The sequence below is a fragment of the Pogona vitticeps genome, chromosome 3 (assembly GCF_051106095.1).
Source record: "Pogona vitticeps strain Pit_001003342236 chromosome 3, PviZW2.1, whole genome shotgun sequence".
Lineage (NCBI taxonomy): Eukaryota > Metazoa > Chordata > Lepidosauria > Squamata > Agamidae > Pogona > Pogona vitticeps.
The window spans coordinates 7,334,794-7,360,120 of NC_135785.1; the positions used below are offsets into that span (position 1 = coordinate 7,334,794).

General features: G+C 45.4%; 1 protein-coding gene across 3 annotated transcripts in view; it reads left to right on the forward strand.

Moving 5' to 3' along the window:
* Positions 1–11,845: 11,845 nt before the first annotated feature.
* Positions 11,846–25,327, forward strand: part of FAM131A (family with sequence similarity 131 member A) — an 84,943-nt gene continuing 71,461 nt past the window's right edge. For 2 of the 3 annotated variants that reach the window (XM_072996273.2, XM_072996274.2), the window contains exon 1: positions 11,846–12,287. In XM_072996273.2, coding sequence (XP_072852374.2) covers positions 12,026–12,287 — 262 coding nt within the window. In that variant the 5' untranslated portion in view covers positions 11,846–12,025. The remainder of the gene's footprint in view (positions 12,288–25,327) is intronic. The other variant, XM_078389773.1, reaches the window with a different exon arrangement.

Genomic DNA, 25,327 nt, shown 5'->3' on the forward strand with positions numbered 1-25,327 from the left:
ATTGCCAGTTTGGCGGTTCATGCCCATAATATTAGGAGTCATAAATCTCATTCTGTAACAGGCATTTTACATAAAAATCTGGTTCTTTTCATCCTTATGGGTAGGAGAATAGAAACAGAAATGACTTGGGGCTGTTTATGTCTGTTTGACAGATTTATTAAAGTTTCCCACAAGGAACAAGGAGAAATGAATGCCTTTTGTTAGATTATTTTTCACGTATTTAGTTATTTTTTTATTTTATTTTATGATAAAATAGTCTTTTCTTAGATTATAAAATATGAAACATTTTCAAGGAGATGCCAGGGCAGCAACATTATGTTGTCATGTAGCACAGCAGTAAAACCAGGTTTTGCCGGGAGGTGTACTTTTTAAACAAGGGCTGAAACCCATAGGTCTCTCAACATGTTAAAACACTCCTCTCAGAACCAAACTTCCCCTTATTATTTAATTATTATTTCTTAGATTTGTATACCGACCCATTAGTGCAATGCACTATTCAGGGCAGTTTGCAACACTAAATGTCACATATACTGCTAGGCTACTGAAGACGTTAAAAACAATTGACGAATACAATGAAAGACACAGAAGGCAATTTTTCAATGAGAGAGCAGGACTAGAAATATGAAGACATCCACCTGAAAATCATCCTGCCCCCAACAACCCCTCTCTTCTTAGAGCCTTTACAGTACAGCCCGGTCTCACTTTGTGCCAGCTTTGTGGATTAAGCTGTCACGTCAGGCTTTGCTCCTTAAAGTGAGTCTCGAGAAGGGACATGGACAACAGATGCAGAGAGATGGAGAGGATGCAAAGTGGCTCAATGAGTTAGTTAAATATTAGTTTGTGGCAACCTTATCCTCTACAACATTTCAGGAAAAAAAACGGACAAGGCTGTATAGTCCTCTACAACAGTGGTTCCTTACCTTGAGTCCTCAGATATTCTTGGACTAAGACTCCCAGAAGTCTTCACCACCACCTCTGCTGCCCAGGATTTCTGGGAGTTGCAGTCCAAGAACATCTGGAGGCGCAAGGTGGGGAACCACTGCTCTACAGTCCAGCCTCACACTCCAGAGCCGTTAGTCATCTTTCTTCTAGTAACCTGAAGAATGAAATGCACTTTGACACAACATTAAGCACAACGCTTTGCTTATTTCAAATACTAAATAGCAAATGCAGAATCGTCAGAGCAAAGTCTCAGGAGCAATTAAAAAAATGGGTCTTTGTCATCATTTTGGGAAGGGAGGCAGAAAAGCTGGGTGTTTACCTGCTTTTGTAAGGAAATCAAACGTCTGCGCTTGTGGGTACAGTATCTCCCTGGGTGGGGTCCTCCTCCATGTGGCAGGAGCTGCTGCAGAGAAAGCACAGTCAACGCTTCTGACTAGATTTCAGCCCTTCAAATAACTCAAACTGCTGCCAAAGGCATATGAGATGGGGCAATTCATTACAATGGACTCCATCTCCCAGAATCCCCTGCCAGCGAAAATGTGCAAGCTGAGGAACCACTTTCAGCCCAAGCCAGTGGCAGCTGGAACTTGTCAGCCTTAGGAGAGACTAATAAATTCCTCTCCCCTTGCAGTGACACTGCAGGATAGCTTCATAACATGCAATATCTAAGAAAATTAAAGACATCTCCTGTGCCTGTTTACTAGGCTTTTACGCTATTGGCTTTCTTTCTTTCTTTCTTTCTTTCTTTCTTTCTTTCTTTCTTTCTTTCTTTCTTTCTTTCTTTCTTTCTTTCTTTCTTTCTTTCTTTCTTTTCTGGTGGGAAATGTGAGTCCTCTATTATGCTTTCTAGCCACGAGCGCCTTGCATTCGTTTATGGACTGGCGTTCACTGCTTTGGGGACCAAATTCATCTTCGGGGAAACTTTCTGAGGGGCTGGCATCTGTGTGGTGGGTGGGGCCAAAGTTAAAAGGGGCGGAGCCACAATGATCAAGGTGTTTTAGCTTAAAGTTATGGCAATAAGGAGGCCTCGGGAGACACATTATTTACCTTAAGAAGAGAGAACTAGACCCTGAAAATTTATATGACACGATCAAGCAAAATGGCGTGGCCATTTGGGAAACCTCAGCGGGTCAGAGGGGACCCCCCAGGAGGACTGGATTGGGCGCCAGGCCCCGAGGCTACTTGTTATAGTAGCAAGTTATTGGAAGGGAAGCAACTTAACATAAAAAGGGTCCCAGTTACTGGTGTTGTCCTAGCCAGTTCTGCTCTAATGGGATGGGAAGGCACCTCTTTTGATCAGAGCCATTTCTGTGGGCTTGTGGCATCCTTAGGGTGGATCAGGTGATGGAACACCTCTGTCACGTGCCTGTCTTTCAGAAGCTTCTTTTCCAATGTCTCCTGGCATTCCTTCTTGAATCTCCTCAGGTTTGGCACATTCGTCATTGCTTTTGATCCCGTAGCATTTTGTCACAGAGGTCTCAGCCACGGTCAGAAATGTTGAGATGAGTGCAGGAGATCCTGGCCGATCAGGGCAGGGAGTTGGTGGCGGGTCCCAAAGGCCAGGAAAAAAGTGAGAAAAGAAAAGAAAGGAAAAGGGGGAAAAAATGTAGTCAATTATCTGGAAGAATTAGAAGGATGGAGGACACAGCTAAAGGCAACTTTAAATAGCTTTTTCTTTGGGAATGAAAATGACACAACGGGGAGGAACGAAATATTTGCCACGACACATAACTAGCTTAAAGGATTTGCTACCATCTTTTGAAAATGATATGCTAAATCCGTGCCTGAAAATGATGTCGGTACAGGCTGTGTCAATTTCAAAACTAACCTCCACTGCCAGAGGCAGGCTATCTTTTCCTACTCAATACTGGGAGCGAACAGCAAAGCAGAGCTATTACCCGGCCAAACCCTTTAGCACCCTCTGAGACACCTGGCGGTCTACTTTGGCCTGAGTATATGCTCCATTCTAGGCTAAATAATACAGAGTGTCAGTACATTCACATGAGTGGGTGGGGCGGATGGATTGCATTGTATCAATTCAATTATCGTCCTTTCTCCCGGGACTGTTAATTGCCTGGTCTGTTTAAATCAATGGTGCTTAAGTTAGCCATGCTCACATTGTCCCATTGATTTCAATGTTATTTTTAGCTGCTCGCTGGGGTAAGGAGTAGTATTTAGAGAGGTTGGGCTAAGTTCTGCTGCAGGAACGGAACTTGGAAAAAGTCCCTTTCAGAGACCACAGTGCTCAGAATTCCACATGGCAGCTGAGGGATTATGGTCACTGTAGTTCAAAAAAGAGGAATGTTCGGCAGCTCTGGTAGCAGACTGATAAAAGACCATTTCCAGCCTCCATAAGTAACAGCAGAAGTGGAAGACAAGAATTAGAGTCCAGTGACAGACCAAAGAAGTATCCAGAGTTTGGGTCCATGAGCTTCAGCTTCACAGAGGTCTAGGCTTAGGTCTTTAAAAAAAAGAGAGAACATTTCAAAAAAGAAAATGTTCCCCAATGAGCAGTAGTTCCCTAGGCTTACTAAATCCAGGCCCTATTTTCCCTTGCAAGATACTCAGGAGTCACCTACACGTACAAAGTGGTGGGAGTCATGAACGGACCTACATGGCTCTGTAATTACTAAGATGATTTAGGGCAGGTCTTGGGGGAGGTCTCTGGCCTTCCAGATGTTGTTGGGAGTGTTATGCCCATCATTCCTCTCCATGGGCTATTCTGCCTAGATGGATGGTCCAATAATACCTGGCGAGCCACACATTCACCAGACCTGGCATCAAGTTGATAGGATATTGGTAAGCTCATCAGTGCGGAAAGGGAGCTAGGGGAAACTAGCATGGCCGGCGTGCTTACTCCTGCACCGCTCCCACGATACGTAAGCACAACTACCAAGACTTGTTTGAGTTCTTCATTCTCTAGGTCTCTCCCTTGCAACAGGACACGGCTTTCTCTAGCCGTTCAATGCTTTTCTTTTGATCAGGAAGAAGAGGCCACAGAACGATAGGAAGGTCTCTGGGTTATTCCCTTGAGGTCTATTTCAACGGCTGGCGCCTGCCCATGGTTTCCCTCGTGATCCACTGGCAATGGTCATAAGAAAAGGAGATGATGATGATGATGGCTGCTGGTTCAAGACCAAAGGGCTTCTTCACTCCACAATCTGGCTCCCGCAGCAGCTGAGACAGAGCAGAACTGGAAGGCAGTAGCTTTGCTTGGCTGGTATTCCCCAGCCAGAGATGGTGCAAAAGGTGGTACAAAAGCCTTTGTAAGATCTATGAAGGCCACAAAGAGGGGCTATCGTTGTTCCCTACATTTCTCCTGCAGCTGTAAGTGGAAGCTGTAATCTCTTCAGCTGACAGTGGAAGAATAAAAGGGAGGGGGCCACATTGATCTCCTGAGGTCCATAACTTCCCCACCTGCAGAGGTGTTTACTCAGATGCTTTTGTGGATGCTTTTGTTTGGGATTAAAATATTTCCTCCAATGGCTTGTCCTGCAAAGTTTGCCCTCCCCCCCACGCCCAAGGCTTCTTCCGTACAGGGCATGAAAAGACTCAATAACCTCTTATTGATCACCTGCTAAGCTATTGGGAATTCATGACCAACAGTAAACAGCAGGAAGGGAAAGACGGTGGACTGCCTAACAATCAATGCTTCGCAGTGGTTACTTCTGTGGTGTTTGTCAGGCTGCCAGGCTTACATATATCGTCAGTTGCAGTGGAAAGTGTGTGTGTGTGTTCATTCCTTATTCAGATTACTTTCCCATGCATGCACAATTTAATGCAAAAGTCCCATCGGTGGAAATGGCTGAGCAAACCCTTCCTTAAACGGAGGCTTCTCCTGACCGATGTCGTTCCAGAGGAGGCACAAAAGGCCAGGCATTCGCCTATGCTCTCTGCAGGGGTAGTAAGAATTTTTTTGGAAAAGTTACGTTTTTAGTTAGTCTACACTTCCCAGCATCCTCCAGCCAAAGGGGCCAAGCTGGCCTTGGGGATCCGGGGAATCCAAAGAGGCAATGTTTTCCATGCTCTGGCGGTGGAGGAAATGTCATTGGTGCTCGCCACAAAGCAGTCGTATCTTTCAAAGAGGCGCAATTGTCTGTGCAAGAACAGAGGTGGACAAGGTGAAGATATTAATGAGGAAAAGAATTTGGTGGCAGGGATTAGAATGAAAGAAAGAATATAGTGATAAGAGTGCTTTTAATCTCTGTGTTTATGAGTTTAATCTTCTGGCCTACCACAGTCCTACAGAATGCAAGAGGCTACCTTATACGGGAGATGCTGGCTCTTTATCATCCACGGCAGATCGCAGCTTTCAGGTTTTTGCTGAAGGGCAATGGACTTAGTCAATGTCCTGGATGGGAGATCATTGGGAATCCCCACGTAAGAGTTCTATGCTTGTGTATGTAGAAGAGAAGGGACTGAATCTGTGATTTTAGACATGTGAAGCTCATGTTCAGAGCTTAGAAAAATTACATTTTTGGACTGCCTTTCCCAGTCCTAATCTGGGAATTATAGCGTACCCCCCAGGTAACTTTTCCACCCTCTACCTGGATTATGCTACAGTCCTATGCTAACTACCTTTTCACAGCCCCCTGCCTTCTCTGTCCCCAATATTTTGATAAATGTGTTTATTTGGAGCAACTCAGTGGAAGCGAAACAGGAATGATATTGAAAATAAGCAGGAAAGCTGTAACTCAGCACAAAGCTAATGGTGTTTAAGCCCATTATTATGATACACCACTCTGAGTGCTGCTGTTAAAAGCTTAACGAGAAAGCTACAGAGCAAGTGGCTAAAAGCTGCAATTAGACATCACCAGCAAAAGGCACAACTGTTTTCCCGCTCCTCCCAGACATATATTTCTAAGGCATGCTATTCATGGGAATCACTCAAATAATCGAAAAAAAGTGGAAAGTAACCACTTTAGCATCACAAGAAGACTGTCCAAAGAAGGAAGAGGGGGAAAAAAGAGAGAGTAATCTATTGGCAGACTCTTGTTAGGAACGATGAAGTACAATGCCATGTGGTTGCAGCACTCCGTGTGACCATTGGCTTACTGTTGTCCTAGCCAGAGGTCACCTCATCGAAAGCAATGCCTCCTCGCACAAACCTTGCATAGCCCACAAGCAGTGTACTACAGATTTTTGCATGTGGGGTTAAAAACAGAGAGGATTCTACCTAAAGAAGCGGCTTAATGCGAAGTATAATCATCATTAAAACAAATGTTTCCCAGATGGTCCAGAATTATGGTTTTATGTCAGTTGCATCTGATATTTCCACAAACTCCTTGTTCTAGTGGCAAATTGTCTCTGTAGCTTATGATGAGTAGATACACTGATTTATCCAAATGTTTTATTGATCTTGGCTGCGCTGCTGCTCCACAGAAGAGAAGGGGGAAAAAGTCCCAGAAATGTTATTGATCCAATTCTAGCTTCAACAGAGTTTGGGCAACCTCAGACCGTATTCAGGAGCGTGGGAGAAGCCTTGTAAAAAACAAACAGCAGATGTGGGCAGGGATGTGGTTGCTGCACTTTGTATTCCTCTCAGCCTCCCTTACTTTGTTCACCACCATATCAAGAACATTCCAGGATTTGGGATTCCTTGGGGTGGGAACTATGGAGTACCTTCAGTCTCTTGAAACTAGGGAGGGGCATGAACTGGTTCATCCTAGTTTATCAAGGATGCTCCCCTCCCCCGCCTCCTTCTGCTCAATCATCCCCTCGCCAGGCCCAACGTCCTAGCTTCCTGCCCCTCCTCAACGGATCTTCCAGTCCTGGCAAGAGCTCAGGTTTCTCTGCCCCGCCCTCTTGGCTGATCTCCCAATCAGAGAAAAGGGTGGGGCAGAGAAGTCTGTGCTCTTGCTCCTGACTGGGAGATTAGCCAAGGAGGTAGGGGGAAAAGCAAGCAAGCTGGGCCTGGGGAGTGGTTGATCATCTGAGGAGGCAGGGGAGGGGAGGGGAGGATCGCCTGAGGAGGCAGGGGAGGGGAGAAGTAGCATCTGTGCTGCCACCTTTATGAACTGGGATGAACTGGCCCGTGCCCATCTCTACTGGAAACCATCTTGGAGGGATAGTGCTTATCTTACCTTGGTGATGCTAAGTGTTTAAACCTATTCTTTCAATTAATCGACTTGATTGTGTTCCTACTTGCTTGCTTTCATATGCCTCTTTCCCCCTCTGCTTTTGGCATGGGCTGCTATTTCAGTCATTCATTATCTCTCTCCTCTCTGTTCTCACCTTGAGTGGTCTCCTTATTGCCCACTAACCTCCTCTATAAAGAAGCGAAGCCGTACAAGGCAGCAGCTGAGTATAGATCACCAATGTAACCCACATCTCCTCTTCCTCCAAAGGCTCAAGCTGTATTCTGCCCATAACAAGCCTTTCTCTTTCCCAGTGAATGCAATGAATTGCATCTTCTGTCATCACTCATCAGATGAATGACATTCTGCCCTTGTTCTCAAAGATATAATAATAATAATAATAATTGTGTGCTGTCAAGTAAATTCTGGCTTATGGCAACCCTTTTCAGGGTTTTCTAGGTAGAGATTACTCAAAGTGGTTTACCCTTCCCTTCCTCTAGGGGCACTGTGGGACGGTGCAGCTTGCCCAAGGCCACACAGGCTGGTTCTTCTGGAAGGCACATCTGGGTATTGAACTCCCAACCTCTGGCTCTACAGCCAGATACCTAACTCATTGAAACTATCCTGCCATCTATTTCTCAAAGATATAGCCAGTGAAAAAAGGTCAAAGGGCTGCTTCTAGAAGGTTTCACAAGTTTATTTATTTATTTATTTATAAAATTTATACCCCACCCCTCTAGACCATGTCTACAAGTGATGATTTCACCTTTTAAAGAGGTTGCAGGTTCTCCCCTGTTAAGCACCAAATGTTTTACCCATTTTTCAAAACTGGAAGTGGACTTCTGGTTACTCCTGGTTTCATTCCTCTCCCTTCCCTCCCCTCCCCCCCAATGGTATTCCACATGGACTCCAGAGGGTGCCGGAAACAGAACTTAACCTGTGGATTCACCTCTGTTGCCCACCCCGGCTTTAAAAGGCCAAGCATTCACTACATTCCATATGTCGAATCAGAGTATTAGGCTCCCAAATACTTGATGCTACTGTAGCCACAGGAGAGTAGATTGTTGGGCATCAGCCAGAATGTTTGTCTATGTTGCTCAGGTATTCTGTGCTCTAGTGGACAGTGGCTCACAGATTCAGAGAGAATTTGTTTCATGTTCTTGTAAGGGGTTGGACCTGGGGACTCTTTTATGCACAGAAAATGCTCTGTCGTTGACCCACATCCCTTTGTACCACACAAAGGGATGTGGCTAATGGCGATGTTTGATGCTGGTAGATACCATCGGCACCCCTTCTATTTCCTGTAAATGATTGCAGGGCTTTATATGCTAATGTGGGGCTAGTAAGAGAGCGAAGAAGTACTGTCTTCATGGTATTATTCATAAATACACATCTCCATTATAATGAAAGGGCATAGTCAAAGGGCATTTCTAAGACAAACACAGCGTCCTCTGAAATGATTTATTTGAAAGTACACAGGGAGTTGGTTGAGCACGAGGCAACAGATTATGAAGGAGAATGTACTCTGTATGTCACCACCCTGTCAGGCATACTGAGAAACTGCTAACAGATTAAGTGGCAGAAGGGCTCCTATGTGGAACTATTTTAATATTTTGCTCACAGTGCCTGCGTACATAGTTACGATTACTTTTTCAAAACTTATCTCAATTTCTAAGAGGAAGAGGAAGCTTGGGGCCCCTTTTCATAGAACCATAGAAGAGTATTAATGGAAGGGACTCCAAGGGCCATCATGTTTAGCTCTCCTTGAGTGCAGGAAAACCTACAGCTAAAACAACCCTGACTGGTGGCCATTCAACCCCTGCTTTAAAAACTCTAGAGAAGAAGAGTCCGCCACTCTCTGAGGCACTCAATTTCACTAAGTGGCTCTCCCTGTTAGGAAGTTCTTCCTAATGTTGAGTCGTAATCTTCTTTCTTGTAACTTGAGTCCATTCCTTCCGGTTCTGTCCTCTTGAGCTGCAACCAGAACAAACCACTCCAGGCCTGCTTCATTCTTCACGTGAAGATGAGAGTTAGAAAATGCTTCAAAGGGAATCTAGTTTAACCACTTTCTTCTGCAAGAAACCCACCTTTTCAGCATCCCTAGTTGCTGTTCTTGTTACATGTTGTCAAGCAGTTTCCAATTTATCATGACTGTATGAAAGATAGGCCTCCAGAGTGACCTATTGTCAACAGCCCTGATCAACTGTACCTTCTTTTATTGAGTCTTGCTGTTTCTTAGAGCTGTTGTATACCTTGGTTCAAATATCAATCCAAATGGACACTACAGCTGAGAAATTATGAGACTGAGACTGGGAAGGGCAGCAAGGAAGTAATTAGGAAAGATCATCAGGTGAAAAGATGTATCACTGAAGACCAAGATCATCCACACAATTGTATTTCTGATCACCATGTATGGGTGTGAAAGCTAGACAGTTAAGAAAACTGATAGGGGAAAATATGATTCATTTAAATTGTGGGGCTGGAGGAGAGCTTTGTGGATACTCTGGGCTGCCAGAAAGATGAACAAGTAGGTCCTAGATCAAATCAAGCCTGACATATCTCAAGTGGCAAAAATGTTGAAACCGAGACTGTCCTGTTTTGGGCACATCAAGAGAATGCAGGATTCTCTCGAAAAAGGTTGAAGGCAGCAGGAAAAGAGGAAGACCAAATATGAGATGGACTGATTCCTAAAGGGAACCGCAGGTTTGAGTTTACAAGAGCTGAGCAGGGCTGTTGAGGACAGGAAAGTATGGAGATTGTTTATTCATAGGGCTGCTGTAAGTTGGAGGCAATTTGATGGCATGTAACAACCACCACCTCTTCTTTGACCTTCCTCCTTTCCTGTTGCCTTCAGTTTTCCTCAGCTTTATTGTATCCAGTCTTAATGATGGAGAATCTGTGGATTTCAATTTGTTTCAGTGCCAGCCAGATGGTACTGCCAGGAAGAACTTCCAAATGGCATAGTTCAAATTATTATTATTATATTGCACGTCCTTTTCCTCAGCATTATGGGTGCAGGGGGCAGACAAAAGGGGCAAGCAAGCAAGCAATAAATAAACAAACAAATAACATTAGGAGTCAAGTCCTAGAAACACGTTGGGGAGACAACATGTTTTCAAAAATCAGTCATTTTTGAATTTCAGGAAGCAAGCTAGCAGCAATTGGCTTAAACTGGGAACGAAAGATTTTGGAATGATTCCTGTTGCTGAAATTAATGTGAGGAGAAGGATGGCCTGATCTTGCTTTCATATTATTTTAACTTCTGGCCTTAATGTTTGTTACTTTGATTTTTTTTGTGACTTCCTATACTTTTAGGTTACTTGTTGATGCAGCTCCAGCTTCTATAATGGATGATCTTCTTTGCTTTGTTGCTTACCCAGAAGTACGATATTTGGCTTACTAAGGTCAACTGCGTTATCTGCGATAATGTGCTTGTCCCAGTCCAACATTGCAGTTTCATTTTCTAAAACTGGAGGTGGCTGGAATTTCTAATGTGAACAAAAGGACACGAATAATCCATAGGATTTAGCTGACTGCTGAAAAAGGATCTTTGCAACTTGGTTATGCCTGCACATATAGTCCATTTATGGCCATTTATGACACGATGATTTTTTTTAAAAAAATAATGACATGCCCTACATGTATCACTCGTCATGCTCCTCCTTCCTTGTTACTTCGAGTCCTGGAGATTTCTTCCCTTTCATCCACATGACAGTCCTTCATTTGTTTGAAGATGGCTATCATAAACATAGTAATCTCTTCTCCAGGCCAAACATCTACAACACCCTCAGTCTTTCTCCAGAAGATTGAGTTCCCGAGCCTTTTGCTGCTCGTGTCAGATTTGCATCCATTTATTATTATCATTTTGCACAGACATTGCCCTGCTCGTCCAATGTTGAGTACAGAGTGGCATAGCTAGCAAAAGATGGCAATAGATCGTTTTGACAGATAGACAAATAAAATGAGCCTTTGACATTGTGGGTGATATTGTTGGGATCCATAAGAGTGCTGTCAGCATAGCTGTCGGGACAGAGTTGGCATGTCATTTTCTACCAGGGCCTTGCTTCTGTCTCCACGTCTGTGTTGTGCCGTCTGTTCCGGATCAACAGTGGTTTAAGAAGGCTTGGAAGAGAAACATAGAGGATTCCACACAATTCTAGCACCATCCATCGGGTGAACAGGGATTTCATCAGGAGTTAAGGTGATAAAAGATGCCCCAGGTCATACAAAAGTGGGACAGAAGTGTTTGGGAGAAAGGGAGCTTTGCTTCTTCTCTATATCCGTGTGCACCTGTTTAACCAAACCCCAGCCTCTTTCCATGCCTGTTGCACATCCAGAATGTCTTCTTGGGCTCTCTCGTCCTTTTGCAAGCACTGTCTAGCAGGCATGGAACGATGCACCCTACAATTGCAAAGCTGGTAGCGGTGTCGGGGGAGGGGGGTCAAGGTGGGGGTGAATTAACCCTTCCTCATCCATGCACAGTCGCTGGACGTCTTGTTGTCCCTGTGTTAGGATTGGCAATCCTGACAATCCTGACACGGCAGCCGACTTGATCTGCCAACCTACTGAGCAATTAACACCCCCACCCACGCCCGCGGCCTCCCTTGAGCCTGGGGTCCCGTCCCCCCACCCCACCGCTTGCCGCCGGCGCTGTCCAACGTGCTGAAAGCGTGCCCCAGGGGGCCCTGCTGCGGGAGGCTCTCGCTCGCCGCTGTCCGAGGTGCTGAAGCCAGCGCGCTGTCCAGGGTGCTGAAAGGCAGCGCGCTCCGTCTTCTCTCTCTGTCTCTCTCTCTTCCCCCCTCCTCCTTCTTTCCTTTCACTCCGTTCTCCGCCAGCAGCAGTGACGTAGGCGAACGTGCAAGCGGTTCAGCCCCGGTGTCCCTGACACGCCAGCTTCTCCAGGGGCCAGAAACTGAGGCGGAGGAGGCGGAGGTGCAGACGGAGACGAAAGAGCCAGCCCTCTTCTCGGAGGCTCTGTTTGTCTGTCTTGGGGTGTGAGCGCATGGATGTTTGTCTGTCCCCTCATCTCCCCCACCCTCCTCCTCCTCCTCCTCCTCCTCCTCTGTGTGTGTGTGTCACCAAAGCAGCCCTGGGAGAAGGAGACCTCGCTTCTCCTGCCGCCGCCGCCGCCGGTCCACCGCCTTCCCGCCTGCCAGATCCAAATCCATGAGGTACTGTGGCAATGTGTGCCGTCTGGAGCAAAGGGTTACGGCCATCCTAAATTGCCCCCGTCGATTATGGGCTGTATTGGCTCCAAAACCACCATCGGTAAGATCGCTTGCTTTGCAAGGGCCGTGGGGGGGGGAGTGTTTGCTGTGTGGGAGTGGAGGGGGGCGAGGGGGAGGCGGGGAGCGGCGACGGAGATGTCCCCCCCCCACGAGGGATTGCACCTCCCATGTGCCAAGAGCCGCCGGAGTAAACGGAGAAACGTAGGAGCTGGGAAGCGCTTTGGGAAAATAATGGGGGGGGGCATTGCTTAGCCTTTAAAGGGTACTTGTTGGCTGGGGAGTCCAGGCAAGGCACGGCAGCGGGCAGTGTGAGTCTGTGGAGGTTGTGTCGTGTGCGTGTGTCTGGAGAGAGCAAGTGGGTGGGATGCGTTTTCGCCCAGCCATGCTTCCTCGGGAGGCGAGAAAAAGCGGCGCTTTCCGGGCTCGCTTGGCGTGGAAATCACGGCCGAGGTGTCGGGGCGGAAGATCGCTCCGCTGGCTTCCACCAGGGTTGCTTTGGCGCCGCAGCCTTCCAGCCGTTGAGGGTTGTTTTTCCTCCAGAGCTTGGAAACATCCTCCCCCTTCCCTTTGCTCTCTCTTTCCTCCCTCCCTCCCTCCCTCCCTCTTCCAACCCCCCCCCCCCCCGCTACCCGCACCTCGCGCCGCCTGCCAGGGCCGGAGCCCGGCGCAATTAGCATGCCAGGGCCGACCTGCGGTTGCCAAGGAACCACTCTCCTTAGCAGACCTTCAGCCTCTCCCACCCTCTCCCGGCCCCGCTTTTCGCCCCGATCCCAATTCCCATCCCAGAAGTAGGAAGGGGGGGCGAGAGGAAATCAACGCCCAGCATTGGCCCTCCCCCTTTAAGGCAGGCAGGCAGGCAGGCAGGCAGGGAGGGAGGGAGGGAGGGTATACCTCCTTTGGGCGCAAGAAAAGACTGCCGAGGCTTTGACCGAGGCTGTTGAGGCAAGTCTGGGGCACAGTCTGGATTCGGAGCTGCAGGTTTCTCCGGAGACGCCCGCCCGGCGAGTTGGCCAAAAGCAGCGGCAGGTCAGTTTCTCAACCGGACAGAAGAAGAGAAAGCAAGTACTGTAGCTGGCTGTGGGAAGTGGGAACGGATTTCTGAGATGAGGCTTCGGAACTTATAAGGGTCTCTTGAGCAGAATGCTTAAGTCCCCGGGATGGGGTGACCCAAGGCGCTAAAGAGGCTGCGCTGGGATACTTGCCTTATGCTGGAAAGTATTATACGTGATATACAGTATTGGTTTCTCTATGTGCCATCTTCTCAGGTTTCATGACAGACCTTCCTTTGACCTGCACCTCAGGTATAGACAGGTGGTCCTTTCCTCCCAGACCCCATTGCTCAGGTGGAAAAAAAGTTTTTGTCAAAATCGCTGGAACGCAGGTCAAATCAGAAGGTCTGGATGCTAGAATGGGAGAGCGAGGCGCAAAAAGTTTTGCAGGGTGAGGCAAGGTGGGGATGAAGACCTGTGACCTAGCTTGCTGATATGCCTGCCTGTACTTGTTTTGAACACTTCGTATCCCTGTTCTTCCACCCAGCAAGGGTTTTTTTTGGGGGCAGCAGACAGAAACAAATCAAAACGCAGTGTTGATAAAACTCTTGAAACAACCCATGGTAGAATTTCAACAACCTAGCACAGTCACAGGGCCGTATAAGGCAGATTTAAAGCTGATGGATTTAAGAAGCTGAAGGAAGACGAGTGTATATTTGCTTGGCAGCAAACAGATATCAAAAACAATGCCAAGTGAGAGCTGCAGGGTCAGAATTGCAGACTATATTTTACTGGAAGAGAAGGGCTTCTGGAGGCGATCCTAATGACTGAGATAGGTTTATGTATCTTGTTTGTGGAAGAGAAACCGTGTTATGCTTCAGCATTCAGAGCTACTCTCCTCTATAACCATTGAGTACTGTTTGTGGGCAAAAGGAAGAGCTTTTTTTAAAAAAAATAATTTAATTTAATTATTTTTGCTTTCATGCTGCATGTCTAGCATGTGATTTGGACTGCTTTGCTCCAGCCTGTTGAGGCCGTTCTTGTGTAGCCGTGTTTGGCTCACCGTGCCTGGTTCTGAGCTTATGTGAGTTGATAGAACAGCATGGAGGAATCTTCGTCCAGCGTGTTCTCGTTGTTGTTTGTCTGCAGTTTCTCCTTGGATTTTTTTTTGCCAGCCACCTGTCTCACAGCACCCATGCCTCCGCTGCTCCCCAATGCTGCTTCAGAAAATGGCATTTCACAAGGAGTTCATTAAATCTGTGTGTTCGCCACCAAAGGACAAGCCGATTCTCCCTCTTCCATATTGTCAGAATACAGGGGCATCAGGTAAAGTTTACTGGTGGGAGATTCAGAACAGGCAAGAGTTAGGAGTCCTTCACACCACATGACTGGAAATGGTGGGATTCAAGGCCGCGAGATGAAGTGATGGCCATCAACTAGTCTTGTTTGGCTTTAGAGGTGAATTGAATACATTTGTGGGTTAGGAGAATATAAATGGATGTTAGTCATGACTGATGCACTTTTATTTCCTACATTGGAAGCAGCAGGTTTCTGAAAACTAGCAGTTGAACTGACTTGTTGTTGTTTTGTTGTTGTTGTTGTTGTTGTTGTTGTTTGCCATGAAGTTGCCTCTGACTTAAATCAATGAGCAATTACCTGTCCTGTCCTCAATGATCTTGCTCAGTTCTTGTAACTCAAGCCTGCGTCTTCCTTTAGGGAGTCAGTCCATCATCATGATCATCATCATCATCACCACCACCACCACCATCATCATTATCATCATCATCGTTATTCAAAAACACCAGGCACAGTCAAAATTATAAAAACATTGCCTGGTATTATATAACAGACACAAGTTTTAACTAGCTCTTTGCACCTGCTTGGGAACAGTCTTATCAGTCCATGCAATCCAGAACTCAACCCGCACCTTGGCATGGCAATGCTCCCCAAAGAATCAAGCCTCAGACAATACCAAGGCAAAATCAGAATTCACCATTTTGTGAATCCGGTTCAAGCATTTAGATCCATATCTTGTGGAGTGGAGCTAGGACGTTGCTCCTGTGGGGCAGAGAATTACCCCATCGGATTCAGTCTCTCAGTCCAAGAGCTGAACTGGATGCGACGTTATATGCAGAGGCTTAAATCCAATCACCTATCCCAGTAAACAGACACTGAGTGAATCAGTGAAACTTACCTTAGTGTTAACTGATCATGCTCCTTCTATTTCAGTGTGGATAGCTGGGCCTTATAATTGGATTCAACTATACTCTGCAACTGAGGCATATTTTCTTTCTTATCTGCAAAGGATCAGCTTCAGATCAGCCCCACTGTGTGTGGGCAGAGGAAGTTTAAATGTTCTTCCTGCCATCTATTTCTTCCTAAGTTTTGCTCTCCTAGAATAACAGGGAAAAAAATAATTTTATTTTTTAAAATAAAGCAAAAAACCTCCAACAACCCAGATTAGCACCAATAATCAGAAGAGATGTCGTTTGTAACTGTAATGCAAGGCTCTGCCTCAAGACACCATTTCCCCATATCTCATATCTGGAGTTTTTCCCAAGGAAGATCTGTTCCAACTTCACTTGAAAATCAGGGCCTTGTCAGAATTAGGGTTGCAGATTAGGGACCCCTGGAATATGTGCAAGGCATGGTTCCTCAGAAGTAAGTCTATTGAATCTGATGGGAATCGCTCTCTAGTAAGCGTCTTCAAGATGACAGACCCAGTTGATTGAATCATCCTTTCTGTGGTTAGCGAGAGGGCAGGAAACGAATTTTCTGAGTCACAGCTCCCCGATTCCCTCAACCAATATGGTCAACAGGCAAACTGGCTGGATGATTCTGGTTCATGCAGTCCAGAAAAGCATTTTTCCCAAGCTGGCAACACTCTAGCATCAGCTGCAAGTCCCAGGATTCCTTGAGGCCAGTTGTGGTAATCAAACCATGTCAAAACTGGTATCAGGTTGTAGATGCGTTCTTGACAAGCTCCTCAGCTTCCTCTTGAAAGGGGCAGATATATGGTCTCTGACCTTGCTTTTGAGATGAAAGGGTAGTTCTCCATAACTGATATGATATGCTGAGGTTTAGATTTTGATTAGTGTGGTCCATGGCTCTTCTTCTGTACAAGGGCCTTGATTTTGGCAACTTCTTGTTCTTAAAGGCGAGCAATCTGTGAACATTTTTCAGCCTCAACTCCTCTCAGGTTTGTCTTGTCAGCAAAGATAAGTTCCAAAACACAATATCTTTAGACTGGGACAGCTTATGTTTTCAGCTGGGAAATTCACATGCTAACTGTAGGAGTAAATTGCATTTCTGAATTGCATGTGCTTCACACATTTGGCTATGAATTGCACGTGCTGAGCAAACATATAATGGAGAGAGTCATACAGAGGAGGGGCAGGATTTGTTCTCCATCATCCCAGAGTGCAGGATAATGGGCTCAAATTACTGGAAGCCAGCTTTAGACTGAGTATCAGGAAAAACCTCTTAACTGTTAGAGCAGTATGACAATGGAACCCATGACCTCAGAGGGAGGTGGTGAGCGCTCCAATACTGGAGGCATTCCAGAGAAAATTGGACAACCCCCTTTTCAGATCTGCTTTGATTTGAGTTCCTGCATTGAGCAGGGGGTTGGACTCAATGGCCTTGTAGGTCCCTTCAAACTTAGTTCTATGTGTCTTTTGGTTTCTGTTATTGTCCAATATTCAGACTTGGTCCAGTTCAGACTCAGGACTCTAAAAGCATGAGCTGGGCCTTCTAATGTGTTCTGTTGCTTTCTGATTCTTTATATCTTCTTGAAGTAGTACTGTATATGGCATTGATCCTCCTTCTTTGCCTTCTGTAGAATAAGAGCAGCAGCTTACTTTCCAAAGGAGGTCAGTGATTTGCTACATTGCCCATTTTGATTGTTTAGGCGTTCTTGGACTGTACTTGCTAACCTTCCTCTCCATGAGCCATGCAGGCTAATGTTGATAAGAGTTGCAGTTCAACAATGCCTGAGGCCCTTCGGTTCCCTGTGCATTTTATAAGGATCTTGGCTTTCTTGGCTTTTCTTAGTATCTCTGATATGAAACTCATGAAACTGTTCCAGGAGGCTGTAGGTGACTGAACCAAGAGTGAAATGTCCAAGCCTGAAATAACCCAGGCCTATCAGTGTTCACTTGTGCATGAATATGGTGGCCAGAAAATTGATAAAAATCATATAAGAGCGCCAGAAACCATGTAAATGGTGTGCACAATTGAACCAGTTCTTTGTTATGAGCAGCAACATGCACCAGTTGCATGCTCACTTGTGCACTTGGTTGTGTGCCAAAGACAAATCAGTGGGTTCAAGATCAAGTGAGTTCTCTATAGAAGCCAAGGATGTGACTACATGGGTCATTTTGGATGGGCTGAAGCAAGCTAAATAGGGTTGCTTAAAATCAGGTCATCATCCTCAAAGAGACCAACATGAATTTGACCCAACTCTGGGAGGCAGTGGAAGACAGGAGGGCCTGGCATGCTCTGGTCCATGGGGTCCAGAAGAGTCGGACACGACTTAACAACAACAGAAATCAGGTAGTCTGGTATGCCATGTAATGTGATCCTTGCATCTGTATGTAGTAATCCTATTTGGCCTGCCTCTCTTAAGAAAAGAAAAGCCCTCCTTGCCCTGTCCTCTTTTCCTTCTTCTAGGTAAAAGCTTTTAATGTTTTAAATTTTTCCCTAAATTGTTTTTTCTTTTTAAAATTTTTGCTTACTCCCTCTGCCTCTCCTTGGAGAGGAGCAGAGGAAGGAAATTTTAATTTCCCAGTTTCTCCATATCATTAAGTGGTTAAGTTGCCTGTTTAAGCCACTAGTGATATTGGGAAATTAAGAAGTTCCAATTTGGTTCAATCCCAGAAATTACACAACCTGGAAATAAACCAACATGAATTGATACAACAAACAATTGAAAAAGAGTAGCTCCTGAGAGGGACCCAGAACAGTGTCGATAGGAACACTCTGGGATGGACTGGTTTGCTCTAGCTATTATATCCTCTGGTCACTGGCAGAAGGAGTGAATCAGCTCATCTGCACAATGGTCTAAAAGTAGGCCAAATGCCCATGTAGTGACCCCCTAAAATGACTAAACTACGGCTATTGTACTTGGATGGATCATGAGAAGATAAGGCTCTTGGAAAAGGTATTATCATCCCAGGAAAAGTGGAAGGGAGTAGGAAGAGGAGAGGGAAGAACATTCTGACAATAAAAGCTATCTGATAATGGAACAGACTATCTCAAAAGGTGGTGGACTTTTCCTTCATTGGAGGCTTTCAAAGAGGGGTTGGATGGCCATCTGCAGTGGTGTTTTAGCTGTGGATTACCTGCTTCAGGAAGGGGTTGAGCTCAATGGCCCTTGGGGCCCTTCTAGCTATTCTATAACTCCAAGAGGAAGACTGGTCATAAAAAGGTCTGACTCAATTAAGGAACCCATAGATTTGATTATGCAAAATCTGAACAGAGCTGCGAATGATAAGACCTTCTGGAGATCATTCATTAATTCATTCATAGGGTTGCCATGAATATTGTTATTACCATCTTAAAATGATGGTAATAACAATATTTCAGGTTTCAAATTTCAGTGTTTCTTTTCTAGAAAGAAATGAGAATCCAAGCATGTCGCCTTTGTTTCCCAAACAGGCCATGGGACAGAGGAAAAACAGCAGGTTCCAAGGGATCAAGGCCACCAAGGGGGCTAGGTCACCTACTGGATGCCAGAAACAAGACTAGCTATCACCTGATTAGATTTATTTCTGCCCCAAGGAGAATAGGGAACTTGGTTGGGCATGCTAGGAAAAGAAGCTGGCCTTGAAGTCGTTTTTACAAAGAATGTGGCTTGTGCAAAAAGAAGGTGGGGGAATAGTTTCATATTTGTCGTTTCTGTGTTAATCTGCTCCCATGGAGGCAGGTGGCTCTGAGGTCGGTGAACCCAAATGCTGGGTTTTAATCCAAACTTTCCAGCAGTTCCCTTGCAAAGTTAACCTGTTGGAATCCTATTTCCCCAATAGATGGAACACCCCAAAGATCTTCTTTAATCTTCACACGGAAACCCAGAGCAGATTGACCACCCCTTTGATATCCAAACCCACCCGTTTCTAATAATCTTCTCACCCCAGCTGTCATTCAAGCATTTTACCCTCGGAGTCTTGAGGCAGTAAAAATGGTCCTCATACTAAGCTCGTCCACAAGGTGGGTGGGGCTGCCAGAGAACCCGCAGTACAAATTTCCCAGCCCAGAAGCTGTTGACATTTCCCCGGGGCCCTGCGGTTGTTTGTTTCTTCCTTTCTTCCTGGTGAACATGATTGTTTTTTTCTCGGATTTTTATGTGGGAGAAAAGAAACACAAAAATCTTTACACATTTTCCCTGTGATTAAGCCCAGGAAGTCTCCACCACATATGGCTCTTAGAACAAGCTGGTCTTTTGCAGTGTGCGTGCAAAAGTACTGGTGCTCTTGAGCGTCTCTACACTAGAGGCTTATCACAGTTTGAGACCATTTTAACGGTCACAGCTCCCTCCTCCTCAATCCGCGGATTTATAGTTTGGTAAAGGGTTTAGATTTTTCTGCTAGAAAGCTCTGGTGCACCGGCAGGAACTCTAATCCTTTCCCCCTGAACTGCGAGTCCCAGAATTCCTTAGGATGGAGCCATGACACTTCAAGGGTTATCAAACTGCTCCATCCGGGCAGTGCAGATGCCACTCCTTAGCTAACCAAACGACACATAGGCATCACATCCTGATGCAATGATTTCTTTAGAGCCCCAGACATCTTGTTTAATTTAATAGCTCAACATAACTGACTTAACACCCTCCAGGTACATATTGTGCTACAACATTCATCATCCACAGACCCACATGCCCATTGTAATACAACCAAGGGTTTTTTTAAAAAAGTTTTCATTTTTTTTTGCTGTGATCAAAAAATAATCTGTTGCCTTTACTAGCAACAAAGTTGGAAACACATCTTAATTCTTCATGACCTTGTTCTTTTTTATTGCTGTTTGCTTCTTTGTCACAGAATGTGCCAAAATCTTAAAATATGCCCATCATGATGCCTCTTAAAATGTCCTTGAAAAACAGCATTTAAAATGACTAGACATTGTTTTTTGATAGACCAGTAAAATAACTTTGCTTCTCCTCATGACCTTATTTTCGAAATCTAAGTTCATAACACCTTTATTATCCATTGGCTGAAATTCTATTGCTTAGCACAGTAAGTTGCAACTTGAGTAGACCTGTTAGCTATTTGATTCAAATGAGCCTGCTCTAAGTTAGAACTTATGCTACGCAGCAGGATTTCAGACAAAGAATAACTAACTACATAAGCTATGTTATCTGTAACTTCTTACTGACTAAGTCCGAGTAAAGCATATGTTTCATGCACCCAACTAAGGAGGCTGGAATTACTGTTCTGAGTGGTGAATGGAGATGAATGACATATGACACTGAAGCATTATGCTGAGTTAGGTCCTTGTTCCACCCAGCTCACCACAACTTGATCAAAGCCAACACCTTTCATTGGCAGAGACCAAAATTTATAGTTACGAACAGCAACTCTCCAAATGCCCCAGGCAGCATGGATATTTTTAAGGGTCAAAAAGTCAATTTTTTCCAAGTTCTAGTGTTTGATCATTTTTTGTTCATTTCTTTCTGTGCCCTAGCATAGGTTTTTAGGGCCGCGCATACTCCTAACAACAGCCTTGCCCCTGATTGGCTTGTCTGTTGGTCTGTCTGTTTTCCTCAGTTACATTTATACCCCACTTTTCCTCTCACTAGGCTTTCTTGTTCTCTGCTTTACCTTCAAACAGCCCAGGCTGAAAAACCGTGATCAGCTTAAGACCACCCATTCAGTTTCTGGGTTTATGGAGACTTGAATCTGCAACTTCTAGGTCTTAGTGCAACACTCTAATCTGTATCAGAGATGGGGAATAGTTCCTTTTTTAAAGGCAGAGCTTCTAAAAAGATGGATGTTGGTTCACAGCTGGCCATGCTGGCAGGCGGGGTAGTGGTGGTTCTGGCAACTGTAGTCAGAAAAAGCAGCCTCCCCATCAAGGTGAAGCAGTGTTTCCTAACCTTAGATTTCCGGGTGTGCTTGGACTACAACTCCCAGAATTCCAGGCCAGCACAGCTCGTGGCGAAGGCTTCTGTGGGTTTTAATCCAAGAACATCTGAGAATTCGAGGTTGGGAATTACTGATGTAAAGGATCTGACAGGGATATTGGTAAGTCGTTGGTACCAAGTCTTGAGTCCCAAGTCCCAAGTCTGTAAAATCGGCTACAAAAGCCACATGGGGAGGAGAGAGGGCTTGGTAGCAGTGCACGTAAAGAGAATTTAGGCATCTTGGTGCTCTCAGATGATACAATACGGACGGCCCAAAAGCTCATGGGTCATTCTGGGCCTTATGAACAGTCAGACCATAGTGTGGGGTCATGTGGAATAATTTTTCCACTCTATCCTGCATTACACAGGCTACATTTGAACACACTATCTGGCCCCGGATGCCTCTTTTTAGGGAAGAAATCTGAGTCTGGAGAAGACTGTCGAGGATGGTTAAGGAGGCTTGGAACCAATTATTATATAACGGTTGAACGAGCATATTTGGTCCGGGGAGACGTGATAACGGTTTGCAAATATTGGAAAGGCTCCTCGTGCAGAAGATGGGAAAGGCTTGCTCTTTGTTGTAGCCAGAAGGCAGTAAAAAAAAAAAAATCTAATTTGGATGTGTGTGTGTGTGGGGGGGGGGGATGGCTTCCATTGTGATTTTGCAATAAATTTCCTAACAGGCTGAGCTGTTTTATTGTGAAATGCATCTTAACAAGAGGTGTGCATGGGGGGGGGGGAGGTTGTCCTTAAATACCAGTGGAGATATTTAAGCAACAGCTGGAGAGCCCCCTGACTGAAATGCTGGGGTTCCATCCTGCACTACAGAACTTGCAGTGAGGAGCGGGTCAGACTAGATTATCTCCATCCCTCCACCCCTATGATTCAATGAGATCTTATAGAAGGATTGTTACCGGCCAATTTCTGCTCTGGTATCAGGATCTCATTTATTATTTATTTATTTATTTATTTTATTTATATCCCACCTATCTGGTCGGTTAAGACCACTCATCCATGGAGAAGGGAAGATGCAGTTGGAGAATGCTCTGCTCAGTACAGTACTTTTCTGGAACAGGAGCTGGTACCGTTGTGTTTGTTGGGATGCCTGGCTGGGAGTTCGAATCCCCACTGTGCCTCCCAGGACAGGAGCCAGCCAAGACCACCTGGAGCATTTGTGGCTGATGGGTGACACTTGGGCAGCCTTGACAAGCTGCACAGGGGACCCAGAGTACCACCAGAAAGAGAGGCTAGTAAACCACTTCTTGGTACCCTTATACTTGCAAAACCACAAGAGAATCACTGGAAGTCAGAATCGACCTGGTGGCTCATTACTCTTATGGGACTAATGTTTTGATTCCATGTCTAGCTACTTTTAAGCTACCGTTTTAGATCAAGTTCCAGATGATAGTGGGAAAAGCAAAAGTGAGAGCAACACAAAAAGGCTCTGATAAGCTGGAGAGCATGGTGGTTTAGGTATGGCTGGGGGTTCGATTCCCCACTGGGCCTCCTTGAGAGGGGCTGGACCCAATGATCCAGAGGGTCCCTTCCAGACTTGCAGTTTGTTTGTTTGTTTGTTTGTTTGTTTGTTTGTTCGTTCCTTCCTTCCTTCCTTCCTTCCTTCCTTCCTTCATTCATTCATTCATTTAATTTATATCCCTATCTGGTCAGTTACGACCACTCTAGGCGGCTTACAACATAAAAATACACAGTAAATATAAAAAGATTATTACATAATGAGCACATTCAACAAGATGGGAGGCAAACAGTGGGGGAGGAAGGAGAGGAAACATCAGGATTAACTGGAGGGAAGGCCTGCCAAAACATCCATGTTTTTAATTGATTTTTAAAGATACCCAGCGAGGGAGCCGCGCGAATCTCTGGAGGTAGGTTGTTCCAGAGGCGAGGAGCCACCGCCGAGAAGGCCTGATTTCTTGTTTTTTCCTTCCAGGCCTCCCTCGGCGTCAGGCTTCTCAGCCTCACCTCCAGACTCACACGAGTGACACGGGTAGAACTTGGTGGGAGTAGGCGTTCCACCAGATATCGAGGCCCTAAACCGTTTAGGGCTTTGTACATAAGCATCAAAACTTTGAAGTCAGCACGGAAACGAATGGGCAGCCAGTGCAGCGCAGCCAGAATGGGAGAAATATGAGGGAATTTTCTCGCTCCAGTAAGGAGTCTGGCCACCGCATTCTGCACCACTTGGAGTTTCCGCGTCAACGTCAAAGGTAGCCCCACATAGAGTGCATTGCAGTGGTCTAATCTGGAGATTACGAGCGCATGAACCAAGGTGGAAAAAGGTGGAATGGACCACCGACGCCACCTGAGTTTCCATGGTGATCGCTGGGTCCAGTTCAGATTTCTCTCTATTTTTTTAAAATTATTTTATTATACATCAAACAATATTTAATAACAGAAACATAAGTGACGAATGCAATTGTAACTCAGTGTAACCCACCACCTTCAGGATTATTTTTTATACATTTCATCTTGATTTATATCATGTGCCCCGTCTCTTTTCCAAAATATTGGGGGAAAGGTGTTTGTGAAATCTGCAGCCTTTCACCTGTTTAAGGGTATCTCCACTCTGCCACAGCTTTTCTCCCTTAGAAAACTCCTTTGGAAATATTACTGCTTCCCTGGTTCCAGCGAGCTGGCAGCATCTTGATGACATTGTCTCTCCCACACACACACACACACCAATGCACCAAGGAAGGCATGGGCATGCTCTGTAGCCCCATGGCCACCTCCTTCCCGGTGGCTTGTCATGGCAGGAGGGGAGATGTGGTCGTTGTGAGTGAGGCCAAAAAAATAAAAGCAAGGGGTTCAAAAGCAAAGGTGGGCGGGATTACGTGGATAAAGTGTCAAGAGATGAGCAACAGCTGAAACAGCTATTCAGTATATGTCCCTACCATCTGTTGAACATTTTGCTCATTTGTACAGAATGTTCAGGCGGGAAGCTAGCAGGCCCATGGACAAGCAGTGCTGGTCCACCCCCCAAAGAGCTAGTGCATCTTCTTGCAGCCCCCATAAAACTGGTTTTTGCCAGTTGGCTAAAAACTTAACAGGCACAGATTGTTTGGCTTCCTCCCTTCACATCCAAACTGGGGTGGGCTGGGGGTAGAGAGATGCACAAGGAACAAAACAGGTTTATTTTAGCTCTAATCTGAATAAGAGAAACCAGAAGTCTTGTAGCATGTTCAAGACTATATTTTTTTTCCATAAGCTTTGGTGTGTCCAAACACACTTCTTCAGAGATTAGAGTAGTTGTGTCTTGGAGGTGAGTATGACAACAGTTATGACCAACAGTTTTGTACTCTCCCCCCCCTCGAGACACAGTCACTTCTATTGTCTACAGACCTGTGCTTGGACACTCAAAAGCTTATGGAAAATAAAGAACAGTTTTCTTAAAGGTGTGATGAGACTTCTGCTTCCTGTTGTGCTACTACAAACATGGCTATTCACAAGATTACCTATCCCAATGAAAGAAAATTCCAGTGGTCTTGGGGTGGTATTTAGCCCACTGGTGACTCTGATGGGAGTCACTCTGCTGGTGATTCTGATTTTACACAGATGGCGACACCCCTCCAGGTTTGGGTCTAAACTTTGCTGAATAAGTTAAGCACCTTGGAGAGCGCCTCTAAAGCTCACAATAAAAATGGGAACATATTCACTGTGCCTGAAAAACTGGAACCACCCTTAGCCATCACAGCTTAGGCTGCAGCTTGGGAGAGTGACTTTTATGCACTCCGAATCCCAGAATGCCCCTAAACAGCCACCACGATAGGGCATGGATTCTGGCAGTGGTGACTCAAAAAGAGAGAAATTTCCCAAGTTTTGATCAAAACCCATTTCTTGTTCTCCGCCGCAAAGCGTAGGTTAGCACAAAAGCCCTAGAGGTAGGCGGCGGTGTACTTGCATGGATGCGTGATAAGTAAGCAATTCTAAGTAATCAAAGAATATGTTTACAACACTCAC